This window comes from Myotis daubentonii, chromosome 10, assembly GCF_963259705.1.
Source record: "Myotis daubentonii chromosome 10, mMyoDau2.1, whole genome shotgun sequence".
Taxonomy (NCBI): Eukaryota; Metazoa; Chordata; class Mammalia; order Chiroptera; family Vespertilionidae; genus Myotis; species Myotis daubentonii.
The window spans coordinates 66701892-66727494 of NC_081849.1; the positions used below are offsets into that span (position 1 = coordinate 66701892).

Here is a 25603-nt window from a genome sequence, read left to right on the forward strand (position 1 = left end):
TGTATGCTTTATGACAGAACAAGGTAAGATTGCAAGAAGCTTGCTCTATCTTGAGGCCCTCATGTTAAGAGAAAGATGAGAGAGAGAGAGAGAGAGAGAGAGAGAAAGGAACATTTTGTAACCGTTCAATAGCATATTGAATTTTTCAAGTCATGTGCCGGCCTCCTCCTTTGTCCTATGTATTAGTTTTCTGCTGCATGACAAATGAAAACAAGCAGCAATTTCAGACAACGCCCACTTCTTAGCTCCCTGTTCTGTGAGTCAGAAGTTCTGGCTCAGCCACAATATAACTGGGTTTTCTGCTCAGGGTCTCCCAGGCTGAAATCATGGTGTCATTCGAACTGAACTCTGGTCTGGAGGCTCCGTGGAAAATCCACTTGGAAGCTCATCCAGGTCTTTGAACAAATTCATTTCCTTGTAGTTAAGACTGAAGTCTCATTTCCTTGCTGGCTGTTGCTCTCAGATCCTAGAACCTAGACTGCTCTCTAGTCCTTGCCAGGTGATCCCTTCCATCTCCAAAGCCATTAGTGGGGTTTCTATTTTTTGATCATGAATTTACTTCATACTTTGAACCTCTCTCCAGGAAGAGCCCGATTCCTTTTAAGGGCTCACCTGATTAGGCCGGGCCCACCAAGGACAATCTCCCTATCTTAAGGTCAATTGATTTGAGATCTTAATTAAATGGGGAAAATCCCTCAGAGCAGTATCTAGATTAGTGTGTTTTTAATTTATTTTTTTATTGTTGACATTATAAATTAGTGTTTGATTGGATAATTGGGAGGGTGTGTACACCAAGAGGGCAGGAATCTTGGTGGCCTTAGAATTCTGCATGGTTTACAGTCTGTAAATTCCTTGATGGCAAAAAACCAGGCCCCACCCTGGCTGGTTTGGCTCAGTGGATAGAACATTAGCCCAATGACTAAGGGTCTCGGGTTCAATTCCGGTCAAGGCTTCATACCTCAGTTCACTGTAGGAAGGCAGGTTTGATTTATTAAGGTAAGTCAAGGAGAAAAGAATTCCTATTCCAGCCTGGCCAGTGTGGCTCAGTGATTGAACATCAACCCCTTAACCAAGAGGTCATTGGTTCGATCCCAGATCAGGGCATGGGTTCAGTCTCCATCTCCAGCAGGAGGCATGCAGGAGGCAGCCAAATGATGTTTCTCACTCATCGAAGTTTCTATCTCTCCCCCTTCCTCTATCTCTAAAATCAGTAAAAACATATTTTTTAAAAAAAAGAATTCCTATTCCAAAAATGTGCAAGAGAAAACTTTCCATAATCACATCTATACTATTGAGTAAAGGGTGTGTTCAAATGGGTTCATATGTCATGAGCTTCCCTCGCCCCATCTGGTAGCCCTTTGAGGGAGGGGCCACATACATTTATATCCCTAGGGCTAGCCCGGTGCCTGGTTCTGAAGACAAACTTTAAAAATAAAAGCTGATGGAATGTTTGTAGAATGAATGCTATTTAAGTGTCATTGCTGGTAGTCATTCAATTCCTGCGGGCGAGGGCTCTCTCCAGCGCATTCTCTGCAATCCAGCAATGCCTGTCGAGTCCGGGCAGCCAACGAACATTCAACAGGTGCGGTTGTTGGGCCACGCACTCTTGTTTTAAAGTGTACTTCTGCTCTCCAAACTAGCAGCTGATCGTTTTAGGTTATGCACTACGAAGTGAAGCTGAATACTAGTCAAGACAGTCTCATGAGGCTTATTTCTAAGAAATACTCAGCTTTACGCTTGGGAGGGTGTGTGAGTGGGGGGTCCTTTTCCTTTCCAAATGGACGCTCAGATCAGTGTCCAGTAAGTGTATTTGGGGAAACATTTCTTTGCCTCCATTGGAGGGCAGCGCGTTGATTCTGAAATAGAAAAGCGCAGTGTTCCCTTAGGTTTTCTCAGCTCCTCCGCTGTTAGCCTCACACAAGGGACAAGTTATCTGCGACTCTGTGGCTGTCCCTGCATTTCAATCGCATTCGTGAAAGCGCTTTCCTGGCCTTTTCACTCCAGAAAGCGGTAACAGGGACCGCCAGCTCGCTCTGCTGCACTGTAGCCGGGGAAGCCACGGGTGTGGGGCCCGCGCTGAGACATCACCCCACTCGCAAGCCCGGACGCAGGCCTCAGACTCCAGTGATTGGCTGCGGCCCGTCACGTCACAGCCCGGGGTGGCCCCGGCCTCGCCAAGGCCCCGGGATGCTCCAGGTTCCTTTATTTAAAAGGGGGGTTGGTATTGGGGAGCCCGCGGAGCTCCTGGCCTGCCCCGCCCCACCCCACCCCGCCCCGCCGCAGCGCACGCCCGTGCGGTCTGTGCCAGCCTCCGAGGCGGCCCGAAAGGGGGCGGGCGGGAGGCGGGCCGGGGCGGAGCCGGGCGCGGCTAGCGCGGTCGGGGCCGCCGCCCACCCCGTTACACTCAGCATGTAAACACAGCCGCCGGGAGGAGCCCGGACCAGGGCACTCCGCGCCGCCCGGCTCCGCCGCCAGCCCCGGAGCCCGCGGACCGCGCGCTGCCGGCCCGGGAGGAGGACGCCGAGGAGAGGAGGGCGGGCGGGCGGGAGGCGGAGGGAGCGGGAGGCGGCGGCGAGGAGGCGAGGGCGCGGCGGGCAGGATGGATTTCCAGCAGCTGGCGGACGTCGCGGAGAAATGGTGCTCCAACACGCCCTTCGAGCTCATCGCCACGGAGGAGACCGAGCGCAGGATGGATTTCTACGCCGACCCCGGCGTCTCCTTCTACGTGCTGTGTCCGGACAACGGCTGCGGGGACAATTTTGTGAGTGCTTGTGGGAGGGACCGCATCCGCGCGAGGGAGGCTGCGGGGCGCGAGGTGGGAGGGCGTAACCGGGCGCCGCCGCGCACCCCGCTGCTCCGGTATCAGGCTCCGGGCGGGGCCGGTGGGCGGCGAGCAGGGGCGCCCTTAGGATCCGGAGGGCCGGGCGTCGGGGGGCTGTTTCAGGGACGCGACCCCAAAGCCCCGCGCACCGGCCCGGCCCGGCCCGGCCCGCACGAGCCCTCCCGCAGGATCCAGAGTCCGGAGCTTCCTGCACCCACTCGCCCCGTCCGGGTGAGGAATCCCGTTCCCTCCCGATGCGCGGACACGAGGCTTCCAGTTGCCCCCGCCTGGGGAACCCCACCCGCTCCCCGGGTTATTCCCTGCGCCGCGTGTTTGGACACAAAGCCTCTGTCCACACTAGCGGTGCCCCATCTCCTGGACCTCCTTTGCGGAATTACACCCCGGATCTTAAAAACGCTCGCGCGCGTGCGCGCGCGCGCACACACACACACACACACACACACACACACACACACACTCGGGCACGCCTATCCCCTGTGCTTCCATGGCTCCTCACTGAGCTTCTGAGCGGGTTCTGTCCGGCTGCGGCGCCCGCCGCGCACCCCTCCCCCAAGCCTGTGGTTTGCCCAGATGAGAGGGAATTCCCCAGCCCCGCTCCTGCCCCGGGCGCAGCGGGACGGGACCTGGAACTGCTGTGTCCAGATCTCGACTTTGCGTCCTGCGCCCACTTTGGATCTTGGCGCTGGCAGTTTAGGGAGGGGATGAGGAGGACAGGGGGTGGGGATGGGAAGCCTGGGCGCTCCATGAAGTGTTTGTAAGGCCGGTGGTGTGGGGTGTCAGGGGTGTCAGGGTCCCCAGATGTAAGATGGAGGCGGCTGTGGACTCGGGTTACGGTGTGGTCACAGGCTTGAGCCTGGAGCTGGCGCCGCTGCCGCTGCAGCAGATGGAGGCAGGGCGGCGCCTAGACACCGCCCGGCCCTGCCCCTCAGGTAGGTGAGACAAAGCCGTGCCCAGGTCCACCCCGGCGCGCGCCCACCACCAACGGGAAAGTTCTCAAAGGAGTTACAGAGAGACAGCGAGACCACGTTTCTCGGTCGGGAGAGGTGGCCCTGGCGATAAAGCAGGCTCCGCCCACCCCCTCCACCCACCCCATCTGGGCCCCAGCCCTGGGCACTCTGGAAGAGGGATGTCCTTGGGTGACAGCCAGATTTGAGTTCTGGCCCTGTGACTCGGGTCAGTTGCCGACACCCAGCTCAGTTTTCACATCCAGAAAATGGGTATAAAGCCAGGGCCCAGAAGATTGGATAGATAAAGCACCTAACAGCCCCCCACAGATTTGGATCTGGGGTTCTCTGAGTTTAAAGCTTATCTCTCTCTATCTCTCTCTATCTCTCTCTCTCTCTCTCTCTCTCTCTCTCTTAATATATATTTTTATTGATTTCAGAGAGGAAGAGAGAGATAGAAACATCAGTGATAGAGAATCATTGATTGGCTGCCTCCAGCACCTCCCCACCGCGGATGGAGCCCACAACCAGAGCCTGTGCCCTTGACTGTAATCGATCCCGGGACCCCTCAGTTCGCAGGCTGATGCTCTGTCCACTGAGCCAAACAAGCTAGTGCTTGTCTTGCTTTTTTAAAGAGCCTCAACGTTCTCACTTGTCACATGAAGTAAGTCAGGGTGTCCCCATCACAGGTACTTGTGAAGAGCAAGGAAGCTATAAATCTATGGAAGAACACTCACTGTGGGCTGTGGTTAGAATAAGTGTTATTCGTTACTAGGAGGAGTGGGAGTCATTAAAGGGGGATTTGCTCCATTGTCAAAGTGAGAGGAAGCCCCAGGGATCAAGTGGCAAGGGTGCCAGGGTCCAACTGACTGCCATGTTAGGAGTCCCTCCCAGCCTGGGGCTTCCCTAGCCCCCCAGTGACCTTCCCCCCTCCTTACTGTGACCTAGGGCAAGAGACTCTGGAAGTCCTGGATTTTATGGGCCTCCCTCTGGGATTGAAGGAGGTGCGCCCAAATAAATTACTCCAAGGAGATTAAGCAGGTGGGAAAGTTCAGGGTCATTCTCTTGTCTTGAATAAGTACCTCCAGCCATTCAGAAACATTATGCATATCAGGCCTTTTCAAGACCACCATATTTTAAATGTTTTCCCATCTGGACAAGGAAAATGCTTGACTATATTCATTCACTGACAATGAAATAGATGAGGAAGAAAGAAGATGGGAAAGGGACTTCCTTTCTCCTTTTAGAGAGGCCCTCAGGGACCAGATGCCGACCAACCCACCAACCAACCAACCAACCGCTGGCGCTTTCTTAGTGCAGACCTCTCTCCGGTCTGCCCCAAGCCAGGTCTGTGGAGCTGCTGTGTGCCTCTAGTTAAATGACCTTGGGCAACAAGTAAATGTCCTCACTGCACTGGGTTCCCTTTCCCAGGAGAGTCTGTTCAGCATTAAAAAAGGAACTTGAGATGGTTGGAATTTCTAAAACCTGAAGGATTTCTTAAGAAGAATATTGACATGGCATTTCTCAGTGTACAGAGTGTCTTCACATCGTTCATTCAACAAACATTTATGCAGGGCTTATTCTGCACCAGGCCTGGGCTACCTGGAATACAAACAGGGTCTTGGCCCTCACTCCACCATCTAAAACAGTGTTGGTTAGTGGTTAGGAGCGGGCAGGCCCTGGGATCAGGCTCCTTGGGTTTGCACCCCAACCCCCACCCCCCCCCAATCTAACTTCATGCCTTAGGGCAGTGGTCCACAAACCGTGGCTCACGAGCCACATGCGGCCCTTTGGCCCCTTGAGTGTGGCTCTTCCACAAAATACCACGTGCGGGCGCGCACTTACAGTGCAATTGAAACTTTGTGGCCCATGCGCAGAAGTCAGTTTTTGGAAAGGAGATAGATGAAACAAGTATACAAGACGAGTGTGGATGGGCGAGTTGGAAGGGGTCGACCTCAGCGAACGTACCTCAATCAGATTGAGGACGTTTTTAGCAAAGGCCAGTTTAGGAGTACCCTAATGAAGTTAATAACAATGTACCTACCTATATAGTTTAAGTTTAAAAAATTTGGCTTCAAAAGAAATTTCGATCGTTGTACTGTTGATATTTGGCTCTGTTTACTAATGCGTTTGCCGACCACCGCCTTAGGGGAAGTTAATTCATCTCTACGCCATGATTCCCACAGCTGTAACACAGGGATGACAATATTAGTAGCTAACTCTCGGGCTGTTTGGAAAAGTGCCTAAAATGGGGTGACTCCACTGATCCAGGGGTGACTCCCTGATCCAGGGTCTCCAGATCTATTTAAAATATAATCCAGGTCATGCCACCAGCCCTCCCACCTCACCTCGCCTGACTTCCCATCACTTTTACAATAACGCCTAAGCCCTCCCCCTGACTTCAAGCCCACGCGTCATCTGTCTCTTGCCTCCTCTCCGGTCTCATTTGGGGCCATTCATCCACCTTGCTTGCTGTGTTCCTGCCACATGGGCCTTCCTGGTCTGCAGACATGCCACACTCAGAAGGCCTTTGTATCACTGTTCCCTCTGCTAGAACGTTCTCCCCCCACTGTGCATGGCCAGCTCCTTTACGCCAGTCAGGCCTGGGGAAAACCTGACAGCATAATCCCTCACCTTCTTTTAGTCTTACCATAGCACTGGTTAGTGCTTGATGGTCTCTTTCAAGTACATAGTTTCTTTTCTGCCTCCCCCACTAACTGGACTTAGCCTCCTGAGAGCTGTGACCTTGTCTGTCTTGGTCATCACTGCATCCCAGCGCTGGGAACACTGTCAGACACGTGAAAGGTGCTCAGTCTGTGTTTATAAGAATGAATGCACATCAGTCTAGTGCAGATGTTAAATTTTAAGAATGACAGCATCAGAAAAAAATAACAGCTCCACCCATGTGCAGTTTACTGTGTATCGGCCAGTGCTCTAATCCTTCGCATATATGAGCCCATTGACTCTTAGTAATCTGTAAGGTACTCTAGAATTATCTGCACTTTACAGGTGAGGGAACTGAAGTGCAGCGGGGTTCACTAACTCCCCACAACAGCTGTTAAGAGGGAGAGCACTTAAACCATAGCCCTACTCTGAAAAAGGCAGCCCAGGAGTGACAGCTGGGGACTCAGTTCAGACTGGGTTCAAGGGCGGCTTCTTGAGCCTCTTAAAAATTCTATGAGGTAGGTATTCTCATCCCCATGTCACAGGCGAGGAAACAGGCTCAGTGAGTGCAAGGGGCTCGTGGGGACTGTGCCACTAAGACGTGACAGAGCCAGGACTTGAGCCCAAGCCCAGAGGCCTGTCCTTTCCACCCTGCAGAGTGTCCCACAGGCAAGATCAAGGCCAGGCGCTCCAGAGGCCTGGGAACAAGGACTTCCTTTTATTTCCCCTCCGTGTTGGCAGCTCCCGGGTCCCTTGTGCACTCTGTCCCCTTCTCGCTTCACAGGCCACCCAGTTCACGCTGTCCCTTTCCGAACTGCTGCCCTGGTTCCGGCCTCTCCCTGTGGAGGGCCCATGATGTCAGGTGCTGGGATAGAATGAAGCTGGAGGTTCAAGGACAGGGCTGACTCTGCCTGCCTACAGATGGGAAGGGGCCGGGGATCACAGACAGGTGGCACGTGCTGCTCTTCTGCCAACTCAGAGAGTCCTGAGGGCTCTGCCAGGTTTGTGGAGCAGGGTGGTGGCAGCCACTAATGTACCAGCCTGACAGAGGGGCCCTTGAGTAGGTGGGCACGGCAGCCCCTCCTTTGTTTCCTGCCCTCGCCAGGAGGAAGGGACTCTGAACGAGGAGCACCGCCCTGCCCCTCCCTGGGCCTGGGCGCTAATGACGGGGCCAAGGAATGATTCCCCGCTTGTCCTACTTTTTCTGCCAACCCGTCAACACATGTTTGGATCTGAAATGTGTAGTTGAATCCCTCCTCGATACAAAAACAAAGACCTCAGTTGTCATAGTATTAACAGATTTTATTTATAGAAAACTAAGGTAACTTTATGTGTGTATGGCTGTACCTATATTGTTTTCTCTGTTTCCCTTCTAGGCATGTCTCTCTTAACTATGTGACCAAGTAACAACCTTTTGATTCTGGAGAAAATAGAACTTGTTGAAATGAGAAGGCGTTGTGTTTACCTGGTGGGATAGTGGAGAGAAAGCCCTTGTCTCATTTAACCTCTACCCTCAGTTTCCTCATCTGTCGGAGGGTGGGTGTGGGGGGGGGGGCAATCGCATCTGTATTGCATTATTATGGTGAGGATTAAGTGGGGAATAGTGATAGACTGCAGAGCTTTCCACAGTGGCCGAGCAGATGTATGGAGAGACTGTTTCAGGAACAAAGACATGTCCTTCCTTCTTATACACATCGAGTGGCTAATCCTGGGGAGGGTCACATTATGTAATGTCAGTTCAGGTCCATGTGAATAGACACTGATTGGACCCTTGCTAACGAGAGTCAGTCTGCTGGGTATCTCCTAGGACCTTGGTAAGCTTCCTGTGAGTATTCTTGTTTTCTATGTCCTGCAAGTGAAGGAGTTGATGTTGAAGGCATGCACCCCTGGTGATGTCCTGGCTTTGCTCCTTGCTCCCTGCGTAACCTTTCTGAGCCTCAGTAACCTCCCTGGTAAAACAGATCAGTGGCTGACATAAGGAGCAGGTCATGGGGACGGCCAGCCACGCTCTTCCCACCCTGTGCAGAAGTCTGCGTGTCGGAGGGTAGAGGTTAAATTAGCCAAGAAAGGGCTTTCTCTCCGCTGTCCCACCAGGTAAACACAATGCCATCTCTTTCAACAAGTTCTATTTTCTCCAGAATCAAAAGGTTGTTACTTGGTCTCATAGTTAAGGAGAGACATGCCTGAGATGGCTCCTGGCTTTTATCTTATGCCATCTCTTCTGTGTACCGCAGTCCACTAGGGATTAAGCTGCCAAAACTCAAAATGGATCCCCTGGTACTGCTGATGCCAGAAAGTTCTCAAGTCAGGACCACAGTGAGCGTGAGGCCCATGGCAAGGCCCTGGGTGCTGGAGAAGATCATTGTAGGGTTCAATGACCTTGATCTTCTCTTACCATTTTTGGAGACGCTGGACATCGCCGTCTACACTGCAGAAAGCAGAAAGGAGCTCTTTTTCCTAGTTGCAGAGGACACAGTCTATTGTCTGAAGCAGGGCAAGCTTGGATGACAAACTCCGGCCCAACCTAACAACAGAAGGAAGGGCCTAGATGGCCTGTCCCAAAGCCCAGGCTCCCACCGGGGACTGGCAGCTCCTAATGGGCCGGAATCTGTCAGGAGGCAGAGGTTGCTCTGGAGCTTCAGCGGACCTGCGATTTGGACTTGCTTGTAGTCAGTAATGCTCACCCCCCACCTTGGAAGTTAATTTCTTTTCTGCTCTGCTTCTGGCGCTCAAGGTGTGGCCCTAGATTTCGCTGCCTGAGCATCACTTGGGGGCCAGTTGGGCATGCAGATTCTCAGCCCTGCTCCCATCAGACAGTCCCGGTAGGACCCGGTGATGTCATTGTGTTTTAATAAACCTCCAGGTGACTGGCACCTTAAAGCCGGAGATCCCTCTGGCCCTCCCCTTCATGGAGCCCTTGCTTGGCATTTCTCCTGTGGTGACATAACCCCATCGCAAAGCCGAGACATCTGTGCCTACTTTTACATTTTGCCCGGGGACCACTGCACACTGTTCAAAGCCACACATTCTCTGACCCCTATTTTCACGGCCAAAGTTGGTATTTGGTTGCAGGTGCTTCAAACACTCCCCGAGTTTCAGTCATGGAGGCCGCCCAAGCCCTTGGCTCAGGACTCTGGCCTTCAGTCACCCATTTGTCTCTGGACACGACTAGACCCACATCCTGATTCCAGGGGCATCAGCCCACCCACCTGACGTCCTTCCTGCCCTGCCCTGGTGTTGGCATGGGTCCCTCTCTTTTTCCTAAGAGGTCACCATCCTGCCCCCAGCCCCTTGCCCATTGGTTCTGAAGGCTGTTTGATCCGGGGGCACTGCCGCGGGCACTGATCTCCTGCCTTCCTGTGGGGCTCTGGAGGCAAGTCTGTGTCCTGTTCAGCACGTGGCCAGGCCTGTCCACCTTGCACTGTGTGTCCTCATCTCACTGGGTTCTACCTTCTTTTCCTTCTGCTGTTCCCCTTGTCCTTACTTTCCTAGCCGCACACTTGTTTTTTAGGTCATCACATTTTGTACTCTATGGATCTTTGCTGATGGCCTTGATTAGTTTGGGAAGGAAACAATTTCAAAAAGATAAAACGAACACTTCTGTTGTGAGATACAGTGGATTTGAAACCATTCGTGGTGTCTTTTGAGGGGCCATGTACACCTGAGTCTGTCTTTTTCCAAACCCTGTGCTCTCTCACCTTATCATATGGGCAGGGATTTAGTAAAAACTGTTTTGTTTGGTTTTTTAAACGAACACGACAGGGAATCCAGGGTGAGTTAGCCAAATGAGAGAAGTTAGGGCAGACTGGATGGGAAACCCTTTATTGGGTGTTAATTCTTCTCCAAAATGTGTTCACAAGCCAACAACTCCGGAAGCGGAGCAAGGAAAGCTGTGGCATGAACCATCTCCTGGTAGAGATGCCCTATTGACACCTCGCAGAGGAACAGGCCGCTTTCCACGCAGAGGTGGGTGCGATGCGATGCTGATGCTGTGAGTGACGCACTTTCCTTCGTTTACTTTGTAATTGAAGAAACAGGTGTACACGTCCACGGGTCCACCTGCTTCTGAACCAGCTACCACCCCAGTTGCCTTGGAGAGTGTCCTTGGGGAAGTCCCAGTGGGAGTCCGATTTGCTCAGCGTGTGACCTTAGCCATGTGGCAGGTGGAAAGGCCAACCCCCACCCCCATTCTCCTGCACACTCCAGAGGCGAAGGGCACTTCGGTGCTGAACAGCTGCTGCCTGCCAGCCAGGCACGGTGTCAGGCACCTACTGGACTTGCTGCTTTTTCTCTCATCTTCAGGTCCAGGGAGGTCAGGCTAAAAGTCTCCTTCCTGTGTGGTACTAGATGGTAGTCCCATCTTTAACTTGGATAAGAATTTGAAATACACTTGTTAACATTTAAGCGTGAGCGTGGGTGCTGAGCAGACGTGCCGTAAAGTGGACTTTCTTGTTCTTGCTGAATCCCCGCCGATTAAGAATCAAGTTCGACGATGGACATGAGAGCACTTTGTACTGCCCCACTTTCGTACACTGGGAGAGGCCGTTGCATAGATGGCATTTCAGTGGCCCCACAACTTTAAGGGTCTCTAATGGGGAGTCGTGTTTGAACTGTTCTCTGAGTTAGAGGATGTCGAAGTTACAGCGTTATTAGGTCGAGTCAAAAGCTACCCTGGGAGCCTGCTGGACCCAGCAGCGTGTGTGGGAAATGGGCCTTGGCTTCTATGAAACACACATAATTGGCTGTGAAGATGGCACATCGTGCCTCGTTAGTCTCCCTTAGGCCTGAGCAGTATTGGAAGTGTGTAGGTCTAGTTCTTGGAAATGCTGCCATGGGGAGGAAGACAGCGAAGTGAGTGTATTGAGTGATGGGCATGAACTTTCTGGGGTGATGCCCTAATCCAGTGGTTCTTAACCTGTGGGTCACGACCCTTTCACAGGAGTCGCCTAAGACCATTGGAAAACACATATTGAATATATAATTACATATTGTTTTTGTGATTAATCACTATGCTTTAATTATGTTCAATTTGTAACAATGAAAATACATCCTGCATATCAGATATTTACATTACGATTCATAACAGTAGCAAAATTACAGTTATGAAGTAGCAACAAAAATAATTTTCTGGTTGGGGGTCACCACAACATGAGGAACTGTATTAAAGGGTCACGGCATTAGGAAGGTTGAGAACCACTGCCCTAATCATTTGTATTAAGGGGAGGGAGTAAGTATGTGCTTGATATGGACCCTTTCTCCAAATAAATCACATCTCCTGCTGCTTAGTTGATGCTTCTTATTCCCAGCTGCCAATGTCTCCCTCTTCCTGTACCTCTGCACTTTTTAAAATATATTTTTATTGATTTCGGAGAGGAAGGGAGAGGGAGAGAGATAGAAACATCAGTGGTGAGAGAGAAACATTGATCAGCTGCCTCCTGCACAGCCCCTACTGGGGATCGAGCCCACAACCCAGGCATGTGCCCTGACCAGGAATCAAACGGTGACCTCCTGGTTCATTGGTCAACACTCAACCACTGAGCCATGCCGGCTGGACCTTCTATACTTTTTAAAAACCAGTGTTGAGCTGTCATTAGTTGGTCCCTTCTAAACTGTGATTTTTGATAACTGATACACATCATGACGTTATCCTGGTAGCCCATGGCCTGTCACTGCCTCATCTAGGTCTCTCACGCCTGTTTCTTGGGCTTATTCCAAATCCTGGAACATTTAAGGGAGAGACTTGTCTAGTCCTAAAGATGTGCTAAAATGGATATCCTCACGGGGATTAAAAAAAAAGAAGAAAGAAAAAGAAAATCTCGTCTAGCCTTAAGAAAAATGTAAAACCTAGAGCCAGTCTCCCCTGGGTGTAGGTTCACATTGTGAAGTGAAGCTTGGGTGTGAGCCTTCTTAAAGCATTTTAAGAGAAGGTAAACTTTCAGAAGTCTTCCCCGCCCCCTGCCCCCCCCCATCCCCCCCCAGTGACTGAGTGATGACTTTTCTGTGTGTTCTCCTAAATTCATTTCATTTTGAAATAAATTTACCATCACCCCCACTCACAGGCTAATCTGGGTAAAGAATGTCTTGTTCCAAGTTAGTGGTTACAAACTATGTTTGATTAATCCTTCACCCACAGCCGAAGGCAAAGTCAAGGATCATGCAGGCCCTTGGTTTCCGCTCCCTCCTGGTTGAAAGCCGCCCTCGGCCTGCACTGGAAGGGGGGGCAGTGGCCATCATGGGTGGGGGCTGTTGACCCCAATGCCCTTTTTACAAAGCATGAGCAGATCTGTTGCAAATTGAGCGGGTGAGATTATAGGCCAGGAGCACAGGGCCTGCCTTTTCTTTTTTTAAAACATGTTTTTATTGATTTTAGAGAGGAAGGGAGAAGGAGAGAGAGAGAAACATCAATGATGAGAGAGAATCATTGATCAGCTCCTCCTGCATGCCCCACACTGGGGATCGAGCCCACAACCCAAGCATGCGCCCTGATGGGGAATTGAACTGTGACCTCTTGGTTCATAGGTTGATGCTCAACCACCAAGCCACACTGGCCGGGCTAAATAGAGTCTGCATTTTCCGATCCCTTTCAGAGCAAGCAAGTCAGTGACCATATGCATCTTACTCTGGAATGGAGGCCTTCTTCCAGTTCCTGTGATGGAAACGCTCTCTCTGGCGTTCTGGATTCGCACTGCGTGTAATGACTGTGTCTTTGTTTTCTCCTCTCCCTCGCCCCTGGGCACCAGCACGTGTGGAGTGAGAGCGAGGACTGCCTGCCTTTCCTGCAGCTCGCACAGGACTACATCTCCTCCTGCGGCAAGAAGACGCTCCAGGAAGTCTTGGAAAAAGTCTTCAAGTCTTTCAGACCCGTAGGTGCCCGCCCGGCTTCTAAAGCCCTTGTTTTCTACCCGGATTGCCCTTTGAAAAAATGTGGATCGTGGGGAAATTGGGCAAAATCTGGGATGACTAATTGTTTGTCTCTTGTCTGCTTGGTGGCTTAAAGATAGCAGCTCTGGAGGGTGGCTGAGGGCGGGAGGGAGGGGGAACGGGATGTGACACAGCTGTTCGGTGTAGGGACGAGGGTTATTTCTAGCATCACTGGAGTTAAGAATCGCTGATAGGGTGGGAAGCAAACAGCCTTCGTGAGACAACTGAGTATCCCTGTCCTCACCCAGGAGTCTTACAGCCAACTTGCTGCGAAGTGCGCTGCAGGTCCTTATAATGGTGAGGCCTATATTCAGGGGGCGGCCAGAAGGCTACACAAAGGAGGTACCTCCACACCTGTGGGCATGAAATTGGGTGTGGGTCCTATTCTTTTTTTTTTAAATTTATTTATTTTAAATATATTTTGATTGATTTCAGAGAGGAAGGGAGATGGAGAGAGAAGTAGAAATGTCAATGATGAGAGAATCATTGATTGTTCTTCCTGCACACCCCACACTGGGCATGTGTCTTTGACTGGAATTGACTCGGGGACCTTTCAGTCCGCAGGCCAACGCTCTATCCACGGAGCCGAACTCGCCAGGGCAAGGGTCCCATTCTTTTCTCTTTATAAACTCACCATAGAGAGCTTGTCCACCCAACCACCACCACCCGTTAGGATTTCGGAATCTATGTTTGTGTCTAGCTAGCAGTACCTTCATTCTTGCTGAAAAGCATGTAAAATGAATACTCACCCAAGTGTGAAAGTGACCTGTTTCCCTGTATCATTATTGGAAGGTAGAGCCAGTGTCCCCACACTTCTGCCGAGTTCAGTTCCTTGCCCTCTGGACTCTATGCGGTCAGGATATTTGCTCTAGAATTTCTATTCATTTCTTTTTCAAATCTTTTAAAACAGTGTGCACTTCTCTGCTGAAATTGTCAAGCTTGTCTTCAGTTTCTCTGAACAGAGTAGGCATGGTTGCATGAGAGACTGTGTTTGGTAGTCCAGTATTTCAAGGTTTGTAAGTCTGTTTGTTGCCATTTGTTTTGACTGTTCTCACTCCTGCTATTGTGTTTCTTTGGGCGTTGGATTTATATATTTGAAAATTTATATATAGGAATAAATTGAGGCCCACGATGAAGGTACCTTCATAAAGGGGGTGAAGTGGGGGCTGTTTGCTTCTGCCAGGGCTTAGGCCTATTGGCCTGAGAATGCCTTTGAACAATGGCAGACCTGTGGTTCTCAGACTCTGCAGGTGATGCCAAGCCAGGCTGCAGGGTTGCCTCCTCCTAGTTGATCCTTGTCCTGAGAGCTGTCTTAGGCCCCATCCCCAACCCCCATCAGGCTCCTAACAACTACCACAGACTTGGGTGGCTTAGAAACAAGAGAAATGGACTTCTCTCAGTCTGGAGGCCGGGAAGGCACCATCAGTGGCCTGGAGACTTGGTGTCTGCTGAGAGCCCACATCCCGGTCACAGCCATCTCCTCATCGTCACTCACCCGGTGGAAGGAGAGAGCTGTCTCCGGGGCCTGTTTTATAAGGTATTGGTTCCATTTATGAGGAATCTACCTTCCCAACCCAATCACCTCCCACCTCCCAAAGGGCCCCACCTCCTCATACCAACACCTCAAGGGTTAGAATTTCAACATGAACTTCAGTCACAGACATTCAGACCAAAGCAAAGGTATAGGCCTGTGGGGCCCCAGCTTACCGTGGGGATGGTTCATCACAGTTTGCTCCTCTGGGAGACCCTGGGCTTGTCTGGTCCCCCAGCTCTTAGCATAGGCCAGCCATTCAGTCAGGTTTCTAACTGCTTCTCCTCGGTCAGCAAGGACCTCAGGACAGAAGCAGGTTTACCCTTCTAGGTCCGAATTCCTCAATGTATCCAAGAAGGCACTTTTCATAGTTAATGCAGCTCTTGGTTCCCTGTGGGAGAGCTGGTCCCAATCATTTAACCCACTATTACTACAAGAATTGGAATTTTAGTGGCTTTTGTCCACACTTTGTTGATTTGTATCATTCATCTAACCAATTTGTTTTTTATTTTTAAAAATTTCTAAGCCCACTTGGTTCAAATAGATTTTTCACATTTCTATTTATTTGTTTATTTATTTATTAGAGGGAGAGAGAGAGAGAAACATCAATGTGAGAGTGAAACATCCATGAGCTGTCCCCTGCTTGCCCCCCACCAGGGACCAGGCCCACAACCCAGGCATGTACCCTGACCAGGCATTGAACTGGCAACCTTTCCGTGCACAGGACGATGCCCAACTAACTGAGCCATAGCAGCCAGAGCTACCTGTTTGTTTTGCCTAAGGGAGGTTGCATTTAGAAATAAGACACAGGGAGGGTCTTGTCACTGTTGTAGTGGAAAGTATTTGCTGGAGTAGCACATGCCCCAATGCTACAGGGTGGTCAAGCAGGTGAGCGTCAGCACATCGTTTCCCTGAAAACGTGGTGCTTTTGTTTGCAGTCGGGGAAGCCACGTGAGGAACACTTTCACCGTAGAACAGCCTCCTCCCTGGCTGTGAGTCCTGTTTCCCTTGGCCAGCCCATCGCCAGCCCCTGCCCTGTGCAGTCTCTCTAGAAAGATAAGATCCATCTGTCGACAGCCCTCTGCTGTCGTTGGGGCATCAGTCAAGCAGAGTCAATTAAGTTTGCTGCAGCCGTGCGCTCCTGCGTGCACGGCCCAGGGCGGGGTCAGCACCTGGCCTTCCCCAGCCGTCCTGCCCGGAGGCGGAGCTGTTTCCACACACCAGCTCTGTGGGCTGCGCTTCTCCCCCTTTCTCTTGTTTGCCCTCCCCCCACTGAAAACCACCACCACCCCAATAAATCTGCTGTTGGATGTGAAAAGGAAAAATAAAAGTTATCCTTTTTTGCCATTTTACTCTTTTTCCTCTACTTCATCACATTTTCAACCATATGTGTCGGTCACCTGCATTTGCCCAAGCCCTGCTTTAGAGAGTGAGGACAGGGCACAGCGCCCGCTCTTGCCCCCAAGGAGCTGGCTGTGGAGGGAGAGACAGACACAGAAACCACCGAGAAACTCCACGTTACAAGACAGAGCGTTTATTTTGGTCCAGATGCTCTGCCGGGTGCTTTCTGTGCAGAACACTCCGAGGGTTCCAGTCCCTGCTCTGCGTTCTCCACGTTCCTGGGTCTTTAGGGAGCTGTTTCCTGGGAGGACATTAGCGATGTGAACTTCAGGGTGTTGTTTGTGGTCTCTCCCCAGTGATGTAGAATCAGGATACTTCATTGATGAGCAACCCGGGCTCTGGGGCAGCGATTCAAATCCCAGCTCTGCCGCTTGATGGCTGTGTGACCTTAGCCAAGTTACTTAACCTCTCTGTTTCTCAGTTTCTTCATTTGTAAGATTAGGAAACAATGACAGTCGTTATCTTAGGGTTGCTGTGATGCTTAAATGATGCATTTCTCGTGGGGTACTTAGGACAGCATTTACAACACTCGAATACTGTTGAGAAGTGAGCAGGACTTCGTGAAATGTTGTATAGGACTCGTGGGTTCTTGGTGGAGAGAAAAACCAATTTGCTAAGTGCTGTCAGCACATGCTTAACAGAGGCACCTGGCTACCGTAAAGGATGGAAAAAGGTATTGATGGGGTATTATAGTCAAAAGTTTATCACCATTGGTTTGGGCAAAATGATAACCACCATTCAATAGCTAATGCGTACGGCTCTCTGTGTTAGATGCATTCATCCTCCTAGTGCTGTAAGGAGGATGAGTGGACACTCCATCCCCCAGGGGGCGCCTGACCGCAGAGCCTCTGGGTGGCAGGGTGATGGGTGATATTTATTTTCTTTTCTGTATTTTCTAAATTGTCTGTGATGTCACAGAAAACATTTATAATCAGAAATGATGTGTTTTTTATAAAAGCTAATTTTGTCTACACCAAGCATGTCAAGCTCAAAGGCTAACACAGGCCAAATAAACGAGGCATGTGGCCCGCGGGCCACGAGTTTGACATGCTTGGTCTACACTGTGCTAGAAGGGCTAGGAGTGCCAGGGGTGAGTGGGCTCGCTGAGTAACGCAGAGCCGGCGGGGGCTTCATGAGGAGATGGGGCCTGGAGAAAGGGCAGAATCCGGACTTGCTCAGTGCGGGAGGAGGGCTGGCACCCGGGCCTGGAATCGAACCAAGCCGTGTGCCAATTTAAGTTGATTATGGCTTTTGTTTTTTGCTCACATTATATTACAAACAACCCCTTGTGTGTGTGTTTCAGAAAATACAGTGGCCCCTAAAAGTAAGAGAGTGGCAACTACTCTTGCCCGTTAGTCATCTTGCCACCTGCCTCTTCTTTTCCTCATATCAAGAAGACAGACTGCCCGGGTCTCGGGTCTCTTGGTACCAGCAGCATTACGATCAGTAAGATAAATGGAGGCAAATGCCCCAAATGCTTTAGCATCTCCGTACTGAATGTGGCTTCAACTCGTTTACACCACTTTCCAAAAAGCCCCTATTCAGTCCTTCAGTTAATCCATGCTCTCTTGGGTCTATGGAACTTTAATTCAAGGGTTGGCACCTCTACCATCTCGGACAATCCTGTTGGGGTGGATGGGCCCCAGGAGTTCTATGTCAGTGGTTCTCAACCTCCCTAATGCCGCGACCCTTTAATACAGTTCCTCATGTTGTGGTGACCCCCAACCATAAAATTATTTTCGTTGCTCCTTCATAACTGTAATTTTGCTACTGTTATATGTGTTTTCCTATGGTCTTAGGCGACCCCTGTGACAGGGTTGTTCGACCCCCAAGGGGTCGCAACCCACAGGTTGAGAACCGCCGTTCTATCTGATCATGGGTTGCTCAGAGGAAGCTAGGTGGACAGCAAGACCCTGGGAATGCCAACACTTGTCCAGAGAGAGCATACAGGTTTTTTTCCAGTCGATTAAAAAGGAATAAGTGATCATAACTACCAGCAGTCATTTAAATGTACACGACAGGATTTCTTGGCCTGTCTCGTTTTCCTCCTAAGACTGTGTGGGTGCGTTGAGAGGAAGGGCTCCAGGATTCTCTCCAGTCTGTTTGCACTCCTGTCTCTGATCGATCTTGACTGTTCACAATTCGGATCCAGAAGTTAAATTTAGACTTACCCGCCATGCATGGGAATGGAGACAGGGGTGGGAATGCTAGACGGTCACGTGTCTGGGTGATATCGTTTGGAATCCCAGGCACATTCTAGTTCCTATGGTTCTTAACTCTTTCTGTCTGACTTATTTCGATTTTCAAATAAAACCTGAACCCCGGAATGTGAGTCACCTGCGTTCAGGGTACCAACCATCTCTCCTCTCTCTTGAGAGACAAACTTGATCTTTCATTCCATCCACTAAGATATGGAAGGGAGGCCGTGGTCAGGGCAAGGAGCTTCTCCCTTCTCCCAACCGCTCAAGAGATTGTTACAAACTATTGGGATGAGCTGGATGTGCTCCTCCTGCCCCACCGCTCCCAGTCGACAGTGGCCCTTAGAGACAGCTCTGTACTCGGCGCTCCAAGGAGAAGGCACGTGTCTGCAGTCGGCCGCGGCCGCCCTGGCCGGCCACGTGCACAATGGACCAGGAGCGCCAACAGACGCTCTTGCCCTGAGTGTGTGCACAGGGCTCTGTGAGACCAGCCAGAGTTGTGTTTTGAGAACTTCAGTCAAAAGCATTACCATGATTGGGACTCTGCTCTTATCCTTTGCTCACTTAGGGAGTTGGGAAGGAGCAGGAAGAAGGAAGGGAGTTGGGTGGGGGTGGCGTGGCAAGGCACAAGGGAGGCAGTGCAAGCCAACAGAGTGGCCCATCTTATGTTAGTGTCTTAATGCAGTTAGAGCTTAGATCATAGGGCCATTTGGTGAAGTTGCCTCAACCTGATTGACCCAGGATGAGGTCACCGTGTGAGGAAGTCCTTTGGCCACGTGCATGCCGTAATCTCACTGAGGAGCCAGGGGCTGGATGCCCATGATCATGGACAAGGCTCAGGAGTGCCCAAGGTCACGCTTCCTGCCAACACCAGAGCTTCTTGTTCATATCGATGCAGCCCAGCTCATGGCACTCCGTTTCCAACCAAAGCCCAGCCAGTGCTTTAAGAAAATGTTTGCTGTGGATTATTGTGACTTTCCCTGATGATGACTAGAGAGCATTTGGAAAATATGAAAAGGTCACAAAGGAAAAAATTTACCCAGAATCACAATGCCTAAAAGTAATGCTCTTACGGCCCGGCCCTCTCCTCTTGCTGCCGCTGTCCGAGGCACGCTCTTTAAAAAAAAAAAAAAAAAAGTAATGCTCTTAAAATTTTGATGTATTTCATTGAACTCTTTTTTTCTATGCATTTGTGTATAAACTTAAAGAACTATGTATCATAATGTAAACACATTCTTTTCACAGTTGTATTTTTTTATATCATTAGATTATTAAAAATACTATTTTAAGTGGCTATATAAGATTTCTATCTTCTGGGCACATAGTAATTTATTTAACCACTTTGTTGAACCTTTTCAGAGTTTTTCCACATTTCTTCATGTGTGTTATAAATAATAGCAGCTGTGCTTTTAGGGGAGAAAATGAGGGGAATCGATTTTTGACATCTTGATGGGACAGTCGCACTGGTCATTGTACTACTGCTAACATCCCAGATATGTGTGGGTGTGTGTGGATAGCATATCTTTGTACAGAGGTGGGAGGAGGGGTCATGTTTTAATGCTTAAAAGTAGAGAATCTCCAGGCTCCCCAATAAAAATGAGCCCTTTGGGCCCCAGTCCATTGAAGGGTTATCTCCCTCTAATAAGTTTATAAACATAATCGTTGGGTAGACTCTCATGGGAAATCCGTAGCTGCTGTGCTGAGTCCTGTAAGTGCTGCTGAGTTTGGAGCAGATGCCTTTGGTGGCCTTCCTACCTGGGGCCTTTGGGGCTCACAGCTGCTTCTCTTCTCTCCCTGCAGTTACTGGGGCTTCCGGATGCTGACGACGATGCGTTTGAAGAGTACAGTGCAGACGTGGAGGAGGAGGAGCCAGAGGCGGACCACCCCCAAATGGGGGTCAGCCAGCAGTAAACTTGGAAGGGCTCCCACCTGCCAAGGAGTGAGCCCCGTGGTCCCCGAGGCGGGCTCGCGTGCTGCTCCTGGGCTAGCTCTTAGCAACAGGACGCCTGACTCCCAGCTTCCAAATTAAAACGAAATACCTTCTTAACAACCACAAAATATCTGGGATGAGCTACGCTCAGAAGTGACCTGCGTTTGACTCCCGTGTCAGTGGGTGCCTATGGCGTTGTCTCGGTAGCCTTGGCCGTTTCTAATTTAGAGTCCATTCTGTGGCTGATGGTTCTCTCTTGAGCTTCTGTTGGAGAATTGACATTCACTGACTCGAGTGTAGGGAGCTCTGAATGTATTAAGGATGTGTTTTGAGTCCTGACCGGTGACTTTATGGAGGGAAAGCATGGCAGAGAAGAATTGCAGTCTGCACTTTGTATGTACCTGGTGATGTGTCGTAAGTGAACGTTTTTGCTTTTAAAGCATGAGTTTTAATACCTAGTCATTACACTGCACAAGTGCAAGTACAAGGGCAGACAAGGATCGCCACTCAGCGCTGGGTGAAGAGGGGAGGGAGGGAAGACCCTCCCAGTGTGCGACCAGTCCTGAGTTACCTGGGGACGTGGTAGCTGGTTCCTGGTTGTATACACATACTTGCCTGGTCAATTATTTTAAAACATGCTAATTCCAAGACTTAACAGTGGAAAACATAAATGGGGGACACCAGTTCCCAACTTCTTTAGGCTGTTTGTAAACCGTCCCACATATGACAGGAAACATTTACCTTCTCTCTTTATAATGAGGTGGCAACTTGTTAAATCATGAAAATACCTAAAATCCAAGGGCCACATCAACTTTGAAGCCATAGATAAATCTAATGGGAAAATAAACCAGGATAACATTTTTGTAAAAATATGATGGAATCCTTTTTTCTTAATCTGTCTTTTATTCTTTAAAAAAAAAAAAAGTCAAGAAAATGATCCCACTGTATTTACTTAAAAATTGTAATCAAGTGCTTCAAAATTCAATTGCAGTGTATTTTTAAAAAACTTTTTTTTATTGATTTGAGAGAGAGGGGAAGGGAGACAGAGAAAAGCATGGATGTGAGAGAGAAACATCCATGGGCTGCATCCTGCACACCCCCTATTGGGGATCTAGTGCACAGCACCTGGCATGTGCCCTGACTGGGAAGCGAACCAGCAACTTTTTGGTGCATGGGATGATGCTCAACCAACTGAGCCACACTGGCCAGGGCTGCAGTGAATATTTAAAGTGACACCAAAGTGGGAATCTTTCGATGGCAGGTTAGCTTGGTTCAGAGGGGAAGTTTGATCACAATACTCAGCTAACTCACAGAAAAAAGCCCGTCATCCTTTAGCCAACAAATACTTCTGGGAGAAACCCTTCGTCATGCTAACATGGACTTACTCAAAATATTCCTTTTCTTGTGCCCTTCTGCATCTCTGGTCCTAACAACATGGATGCCGATGCTCTTTTATAGCATTTCGCTAAACGTAGCATCTGGGTGGGGATGTTTTTAAACAGGCGTGCCTGTTAGGTTGTGAAAGCTTTGATTTAAACAAATTTAAAAAAACAGCAGCCGCAGAGGCTTCAGAGCTTCTGGGAGTCTTGTCTGTCTTCCAGGCACGTCGGTGTAAACCTGATGGTCTCAGCATTTTCTGTTTAATTGGTGCTGGGAGGAGCCGGGCTGCTGGTGGTCAGATGGTGCACCACAGTTTAAGTCACTGGGTAAAATTACATAGTGCTTTCCACCCGGGCGTCAGAACCACATTTTTTCTTGTCTTGGGAAAACACAGTCAAGGTTAATTTCAAGTCAAATGAATTTCCTTCCAGGGAGCCTATTAACAAAACAAACCTTGATGATTCATCCAATGCGGTGAACGCGCGCCGGGCTTTGCTCGCTCGCTGGGATCTGATTGGCTCGAGGCCTGAGCACAGGTGTGTGGGCAGCCGCCCCTTCTGTAGCTCTTGCTCAGAACTCAGCTCGCCTTCTGCAGCTGAAATGAAGGCGCTCGACTAGTGTGCTCCACTCGAAGGTAAACTGGAATGTGTGTGTCCTAGAGGCTCAAAACCTAAATGTGCATATGTTTGAAAATGGGATGGACATGGTTGTAAAACGTTATTTTATCTAAAAAGGGGTTAGGTTTTGACTAAATGCATTTTGGTATTCTCATGTGGCTGTTGCGTTTGTAAACACTGAACTGAAGTAGACTCAGCCGTTCATTGGACTGGGGAGAAAGCTGGTATTTGTTTTGCCCCAGGGGTTGGGGATAACATCACTGTATGTTCCTTACTTTCCTGGCAAAACCTCAAAAGGCATTAACAAATCGATTGTTTCCTCTAAACTTCCTTTTCTCTGTGTCCCTCCCCGCCAGGGCTCACTGCCACACGCACACACGTCTGGGTCGTGTGTGGTGTTAGGGTTGACACAGCACAGTTGCACCTGGTTGGTCACTGGGGCGAGCAGCCTGCGGTCTCTGCTATGGCTGGACTTTCACAGACTCAGACACACGTTCCCAGGAGGCGCCAGGGCACAGTGGGAGGAGCCCTGGCCGGGAGTTAGGAGAGGCACCTGGGTTCTAGTGCCGACTCTGCCAGTAACCGCGTGACCTTGGGCAAGTCACTTAACTGGCCTGAAATAAGGGATTTTGCCCTTCCTGCTTTAACCACTATTCTTCCACAACTGCCTTAAGATGTGTGTGGGTCTGAAGAGCAACAATCAAGGGAAATGAGCAGGAAATAGATTCAGAATCTCACTGTCCTTAGGATCCTGGCCCCCGGGCTACCTTAGAACGGGTTTCTGTTTTCTGTGAGCGCCCACACCCCCTGGGACCTGACCCTGCGGGGCTGATGGAACTGCTCCTTAGTGAGAGCCAGGCCCCAGGAGTTATAGAAACCAGACTTGTCTCCGCTGTGCATGCTCTGCCTGTGGGAGGTGTCGTTTTAGTTGTGCCCTGACAGATTGCGGCTTTGGAAGTGGAGTAACTAACTTAACTGAGAGGGGAAATTGCATGAGGAATAGCTGGAAGGGGTGACTTTGACTTTCTTGCCATCTCATCCAGTGGAGAGTGAGTGTGAGTGTGTGTGTATCTGTGTGAGTGAGTGTGCAGGTGTGTGAACAGGGAATGGTTGCTTGTTGGTCGCTGCGGGCCTGTGATGACCTTACCACACCTTGGTCCTGGAGTTGAGTGAGTCACGGAGACATGTTTCTGGCGGCTACTGGTTACTTTTCTCTGGTAATCACCCCGAGCAGACTTCGGGGAATCAGAGAGTGAATGATGGAGCCAGGGAAGGAGGTGAAACCCACACGGTGGCTGCCACACTCGGATTCAGTCACACTGAGGCGTCCACCCCAGGCCCCCAGGCTCAGAGCAGCACGTAGTCCTTGTTCTTCAGTGACTAGAACACCAGGCCTCTTCCTTAGGAATGCCCCTTGTGCCCTGGTGCCAGCATGAGTTCCTGGCGTGCTTAAGTGGAGACCTCTGACCTCCCTAATTACTGCCGCTTTTCACGTGAGCAGAAGCCATTCTCGGGCACAGTCACGTCTCCAAAGATCGTTTCTATCTCCTCGGAGCACACGTGTGTGGACCTGGGGAGCTGCGGTGCCACAGCACCGGACTCTGCCTTGCATGTGATGACAGACACGTTGGGAAACTGTGGCATCAACAGCTTCCCATGACTTGGGAGTTCCCATGACTTGGGAAGCACGCGGGAGCAGGCAGGACTTAAGTCTGGGGTGGGAGGAGATGAGTAAGGCAGAATTCGGGTCTGAGTCTTTAAAAAAGAAAGTAAAAAGCCAGGAGGCAGTTATCACGTGAGGTCCAGGAACACTCTTTGCATGCTGTCCCACTAGGAGCCTGATATGCTCAAAGGGGCTGCCTGCCCAAGTGTTCAGAGGCAAGGTCCGTGTTTGAAAATGCCTCCCAGCCAGGGAGACGGCAAGGGTCCCGTAAATTTGGTGGACTCCTTGTCCTGGGTGAGCCAGCTGTCAGCCAGAGAAACCCATCTGCCCAAAGTGCTAACAGGCCTCAGAGAGGCGCCAATCACATGCCAGGCTGAACGGGAACCCAACTTGGTCTTGCTCTCAGCTGCTGAGGAGACCTAGGGTCGGAAACGCCCCTCCCATGGGCTGAGGGCGAGGCCCACCCACTGCACCCAGCTCCAGGGTTGTAGGAAGAGCACAGTTAAAGCTCAGGCGGGGTGCATGTCCCTCCCCCCCGAGAGTGAGTGTTAACTCAAGATGCCAGTGCCAGCGGCTTCATCTTCAGGTTACCAGAGAAGCCTACAGCTTTTCTGAAAGAAAAACGAATCCTCTTCCATAAAGACTCAACCCGCTATCTTGGCTTTGTGAGACCAGGTGATGCAGCATCATTCTCACGCTTGCCAGGATGCCAGTAGCCTCTGGTGTCCATGGCAACGTGGTGCCCATGGCAAAATAGCTCCAGCTCACGTTCACTGGGCAAATTGTCAAATAATATGTTGTCTTTGATATTTTTTTAAATTTGGGTTGCAAAAATAGAGGAGCTGTGAACAGTTCGCGTTAGAAAGCCCATTGAAAGCATTGTGAGGCTGAGGAGGCATAAGCAGTTAAACGCGGCACCAGGCCACAGGAAAATAAACATTTCATTTACTGAGAACTGTGTGTTCGAGAGGCTCGGTGCCGCAGAGAAAGCTGACAGTCTGTTCTTGGTAGAACTGCCTTTCCCTGGTTTTTTCTTTTCTCTCGTTTCTGTTTCTGAAGATTTATTTTTCACTGGAAGCACCTTCTGGCGGCCGTGCGGATGAAGAAAGGAGCAGGACTCTGTGAACAGAGCAGCTCCTTGGGGGAGAACATAAATGGTCAATTCGAGAACGAATCTGAGACTCTGTGAACAGTCTGCGTCTGTGTACAAAAGCAGTTTAGCCATTGAATGAGAAGCATAAGCAAGGAACCATTTGGGGGGTTTTCTTAGGCAGAAAACAAAACAGGGTGTATATGCTTTCTTTGCCTTTCATTTCCTTTCAGAGAAATCTCTTGTAAATGACAAAACTGTGAAATGGGTTGCCAACCGTTGTTGCCCTTCGTTAGACGCTTCCAGCCGTGTGAATCCAAAACGGGACCCTGTCCGCACCTGGGCCTTTCTCCCGGGAGAGGGGACCTCATCCAACGATGTAATTCCCATACGCTTGCTATTAAAGAGCCTTCCAAACACCG

At 50.2% G+C, this 25603-nt stretch overlaps 1 protein-coding gene and 1 long non-coding RNA gene across 3 annotated transcripts; both read left to right on the forward strand.

The window, feature by feature from the left end:
* The first annotated feature begins 2397 nt into the window (after nucleotides 1–2397).
* On the forward strand, nucleotides 2398–25600 carry MTURN (maturin, neural progenitor differentiation regulator homolog). 2 transcript variants are annotated; one of them, XM_059712670.1, is made up of 3 exons: nucleotides 2398–2761; nucleotides 13233–13313; nucleotides 20302–25600. In XM_059712670.1, the coding sequence occupies exons 1-3, from the start codon at nucleotides 2600–2602 to the stop codon at nucleotides 20410–20412; spliced, it is 354 nt and encodes a 117-aa protein (XP_059568653.1). In that variant the 5' UTR covers nucleotides 2398–2599; the 3' UTR covers nucleotides 20413–25600. The 2 variants fall into 2 exon arrangements, with proteins under 2 accessions (XP_059568653.1, XP_059568652.1); XM_059712669.1 differs by having other exon boundaries at nucleotides 2412–2761; nucleotides 13191–13313.
* On the forward strand, nucleotides 13493–17575 carry LOC132243089 (uncharacterized). Its single transcript, XR_009454787.1, has 2 exons — nucleotides 13493–14908; nucleotides 15841–17575. It is a non-coding gene; the product is annotated as an uncharacterized LOC132243089 (long non-coding RNA).
* Nucleotides 25601–25603: the final 3 nt, after the last annotated feature.